This window comes from Coffea eugenioides, chromosome 11, assembly GCF_003713205.1.
Source record: "Coffea eugenioides isolate CCC68of chromosome 11, Ceug_1.0, whole genome shotgun sequence".
NCBI lineage: Eukaryota > Viridiplantae > Streptophyta > Magnoliopsida > Gentianales > Rubiaceae > Coffea > Coffea eugenioides.
Window position 1 is genome coordinate 23,019,712 of NC_040045.1, and position 5,317 is coordinate 23,025,028.

A 5,317-nucleotide genomic window follows, 5' to 3' on the forward strand; every position below is an offset into this window, starting at 1 on the left:
AATGTTCTTTAATGAATTAGTAGAAATCATTTTAATTGTCAAACCCAAGAAAAATTGCCTATGGTAACTTGTTTGAGCAATTTACGTCTTTGCTAACTTTTCTGTTTCCTTTATTTATTGTTTGTTCAAATAATTTTAATTGCTTTTTATTTGTTAAAAGCAACTAGGATCATAAGAAATTATATCTCTTTCATTCAAAGTTTAGGAGATTTATTTGGTACTATATTGTATAAAGTTTGGCAGCTTTAGCTTATTTAATTACCGTTGATTATTAATACTCTAAAAGTAAGAAGTGTTATATTGTTTACATTAGTGGTGCAAAAGTGACTAATTGATCTTCTTATATTACGGAAAATTTGTTAATTTTATTTTCTTATTAGTACACTATATTTTACAAATGAACTAATTATGTCTAAATTAACTATGTCAAGGATAATGGAAACCGATACTGGTACTAGTAGTAATTCATAATCTTCGACTATTGGAGCTGTCAATAGTGAACAATCAGCTAGTCAAAATCATAGACAAAAGTTTGATATAGCATGAAATTATTGTTTAGTAGGTGTGAATAGTCAAGGAAGAAGCACTTTGACATGTGGGTATTGTTTTAAAGTAATTGCTGGTGGTGGCATTCATCGAATGAAACAACATTTGGCAGGAGAACAAGGCAGCATTATTCCATGTTCAAAGGTTGACCCGGCAGTTAGACATGCTATTTTAGCATCTATGAAGGAGAAGGAGCAGAAATCTAAAGAAAAAAAAGGTGATTTTGGGGTGGAAAATCCATTCGGCCACACTACTCATGCATTTGATGGCGATGAAGTATTGGAAATTCCTTCTTCTTTAGCAAATGAGATGGGTTCATCTAGTAAAGGAAAGAGAAAGGTCACTGCATCAACAGGTATACGTGCTCTTTTTAAAGGTGGATGTGATACTTCTCAACCAACCATTAAAACTTGTTTGCAAAGTAAGGAAAAATGGACAAATACGGACGTAGCTATTGCTTTTTGGTTTTATGATGCTTGCATTCCTATAAATGCTGTTAATTCTCCATTTTTTCAAAAAGTTATTGATCAAATAGCATCAATGGGTAATGGTTACAAATGTCCCTCCTATTATTCTTTGAGAGTTAACTTGTTGCGAAATGCCAAGAGAGATGTGAAATTAGTTGTTGATTCTTTTAGAAGTACTTGGGCAGAAACTGGTTGCACTATAATGGGTGATGGATGGAAAGACACTAGACAAAGACTATTGATTAATTTTTTGATTTATTGTCCTAAGGGTATTTCGTTGATTAAATCTGTGGATGCATCTGATATTGTAACAAGTGCAGAAAATTTGTGCAATTTATTTGCTGAAATTGTTGAGATGGTTGGCTCAAATAATGTGGTGCACTTAGTTACTGATAATGCTAGCAATTATAAAGCTGCTGGGTCTTTGTTAAGTGAAAGATATCCGAACATTTGTTGGTCACAGTGTGCTGCACACTGCATCAATTTGATTTTGAAAGACATTGGTGAAATGAATGATGTAAAAGCTATAGTGTCTCTTGCTTCAACGGTGACTGTTTTTTATCTACAATCATAAGTTCACTTTGAATTGGTTAAGAAAAACTATAGGGTGGAAAGAAATTATTCGTCTAGGTGAAACTCGATTTGCAACTACCTTTATTGCGTTAAAAAGTTTGCATGATCATAAGGATAGTTTGCAATCTTTGGTTACTTGTGGGGATTACAAAAAATTTCTGAGAATAGAAAAAGAAAAAGATGTGAAGCAAATCGTTTTGGATGAAAGGTTTTGGAATAACTGTTTGATCATGATGCGAATAATGGGCCCTATCATTCGTTTATTGCGTATTTGTGACACTGATGAAAGGCCTTCAACGGGTTATGTTTATGAAGGCATGTTTAGAGCAATAAATGGCATCAAAAGGCTGTTTAGAAATAAAGAGAGATTGTACAAGTCTTATATTGACATCATCAATGATAGGTGGGATAGAATGTTGAGAAAAAATCTACATGCTGTCGCTTATTATTTGAATCCTGCTTTTCAATATGAGACTACCACATTTTGTACACATCCAAAGGTTATAAATGGCTTGTTTGATTACATTGAAACAAAAGTGGATTGGTGCAACCCTGAAAAATTATCGCAAGAGGTTGGAATGTATCGGGAAAGACAAGGGAGTTTTGGATGCAAACTTGCTATTCTTACTAGCAAATTTGGTTGGCCAGGTTATTTATATTTTTTTGATATTTAAAACTTGTGAATTTATTCTTTATTTGATCTAATATTTTAATATGATTGTGACAGAAAATTGGTGAAAGTTATATGGTTGTGATGCTCCGAATTTGCAATAGATTGCAATTAGAATTTTGAGTCAAACAACTTCTTCTTTTGAGTGTGAACGTAATTGGAGCGTTTTTGAACGCATTCACACTAAAAAAAGGAATCGGTTGGAGCACCAAAGACTTAATGATCTTGTTTATGTGCACTACAATTTGCGTTTGCAACATAGGTATAATTGATTTTTTACTTTATTCTTTACATTTTATTTATAAAGTAATATTAGATTTGTAACTAATGTATTTTATTGTAGGTTTGATCACCGAAAGAGATCTTATGATCCCATTGATTATGAATCTATTCATAAAATGGAATTTTGGGTCATAAAAGAAGAACAAGATGGCGAGTTTAATTGTGATGAATTGGAGGAAGAACTCAAAGAACTTCCTAAAGATGATTCTCAACTAGTTGAAGGTTGGTTTTAATATTAAAATAAATATATTTTTAACTTGTAATATGAGGTGCTAAAAGTGCATTTTTTAATTGAAATTTTATTATAAATATGGATAAATTCTTAATTGTTTATTTATTTAGATGATGAAAGTGAAGTTGGGGAAGATAATGCTATTGATTTGGAAGCATTTCAGCGTAGGCGCCTTTTGGATGATGATGAAGATAATTATTGATAATATAACATGTTAATTAGTGATGTTTAGTATCAATTGATTCTTTTTGTGTTTGGTTGTATCTTTGTTTTTAGAAATTTTTTGACTTTTTTTTAGTTTCACCAATTAGATTTATATTTTTTGTAATAAATTTTTTAATTTTTCAGGTTAAATTGATGAAATTGTAAAGGAGGTGCTGTTGCCTTGTCATGCCAATGATGGAAGTTTGTTATTCAAATTGTTTGCCTTGAATATGAGTTGAACTCTGTGATGGACTTTTTGAGAATTGTAAAAAAATGTCAACATTTAGTTTATTTATTTTTGTGTTTTTGTTTATGATAATTGATGAACATTTGGACTATATCTATTTATGTTTATAATGAATTTATGAAAACCTGTGATAAATTATGATATTTTAGTTATATTTATCATGCCAAGTTTCATGTATAACATTTAGAAAATTTATTATTATCTCAACTTAAATTTAATTTTAAGTTATATTGGTGAATGTATTTTAGGGACTTAAGTTATTAATAATCATGTTAGATTGTACATCAGCTGTTAAGTTTCAGTGTAGACTGTAGAATGAAAAACTGTGAACTGTGAAGTAAAAAAAAAAAAAAGTTGAATCGTTGAACCGGGCGGTCAGACCGTGAACCTCTCTCCCTCCGATTCGCTGGCAGGTTCGAGTTTAAAAACATTGGTAAAAAGCCAGTCAAATAATTTACTGACATATCCAGCTCCAAAATATCTCTTAGGCTCCAAAGGCTTGTTGTGTGGTAGAACTTAATTTTTTGGAATTAAGATAAATATTTCTGAGTGTAGCAACATTTCTTAAAGAGTTAAAAACAAAAAAATCCCCTGTGTTATACTTAATATATAGAAAAGCCTCCTGTAGTTTCGAAACATACAAAACGACATCTCATGTTTTGAACTAAATTGTAAACTAATAAAATTCGTTAAATTTAATGAAAATAACGGTCTCAGCTGTTAAACTTATCGGATTCCATTAAGTTTACCGTTAATTTTATCGAATTCCGTTAAATTTTCTGTTAAGATTACCAGATTTCGTTAAGTTTAACAAATTCTGTTAGTTTATAATTTAGTTCAAAACATGAGGTGTTGTTTTGTATATTTTAAAATTATGAGGAATTTTTTTGTGTATTAGGTATACTACATGGAGTTTTTTTATTTTTAACCCTTTCCTAAACAAGAAGCCACCATACCAGAGAGCTTATTTTGTCCTAGATCTAAATAGCCTAAGTTCAACAAATAACAAAAATCACTTGGAATAGCACCTTGCATTTGATTGTCGCTTAGATCCATCCTCTAAAGCTTCAAGAACCATTTGATTGTAGTTGGAATTAACCTTGTTAAACTATTGCCGTTAAATGCTAAGTTTACCTATTAGGTGATTATTTATATTAAATTTTGGTAAAAACTATCATCTATTAAATCCAAAATTTTTATGGTAATTATTAAGAAATAAATTAACAGCAAAATTGTGGAAGCGTACTTGGATTTATATTGACTAACTGGTACTTGAATCCTTAGAGATTTTGAAATGGTCTTCCAAATCAACACGTATTTGCTATTCCCTTGAGAGATGCTTTTAGTTTCTCTCAGGTATATTTTCTGATGATGGAATATCAGGAAAAAAATTATTTTGTGGCACTAAAATACAACAATAAGAATACATGTAACTTGGGAATCATAACCCTATTTATATAAAACTTTCCTACTCTCTTTTTTATTCCTATTTCAACCCATCATAGAAATGGAAATTATTCTTAAATCTCTATAAATTAAAGACCCACATCCTATTAGATACATTAAAATCTAAACTATATTTGATCACTTTAATTAAATTTAACCTTATTTAACAGTCTGCAACACATAATTATTTATATATAAATCCAACGCTGGATTAAGGATCCAATAATCTCCCACTTGGACTATATTTGTAACCTTATAATTATATTTTGTAATTAACCATATGAGTTCAACTTCATTGTTTTAATCAAAATGTATCTACAAACAATTCGGTACATCAATTACACTAACATAGAATCAAAGCGATTTTTGTTACAAGTTTATAACTTGACCCATTAATGGTCACATATATTGATATAATTGAATGACATGAATCATGATGTGAACGTGTAATATGAAAATTTCATGTAATGTGATAATAATATGCCTATTTTCAATTGGTCCACCTTAAATTTCGTGAGATCAAACCATACCAAAATCAGAGTATAATAAATCCAAACTTTATTTGTACAAAAAAAATTCTTAAATCTTAATAACCAAAAATATAATATTATAAGAGTATTTAAAATAACAAACTCACACTACAACTGAAT

At 29.9% G+C, this 5,317-nt stretch overlaps 1 protein-coding gene across 1 annotated transcript; it reads left to right on the top strand.

The window, feature by feature from the left end:
* The first annotated feature begins 423 nt into the window (after positions 1-423).
* LOC113752071 lies at positions 424-2,972 on the top strand. The gene is made up of 5 exons (XM_027296211.1): positions 424-451; positions 563-1,560; positions 1,700-1,989; positions 2,600-2,760; positions 2,881-2,972. Exons 1-5 carry the CDS (start codon positions 424-426, stop codon positions 2,970-2,972), a joined length of 1,569 nt encoding a protein of 522 aa, XP_027152012.1.
* The last annotated feature ends 2,345 nt before the right edge of the window (positions 2,973-5,317 follow it).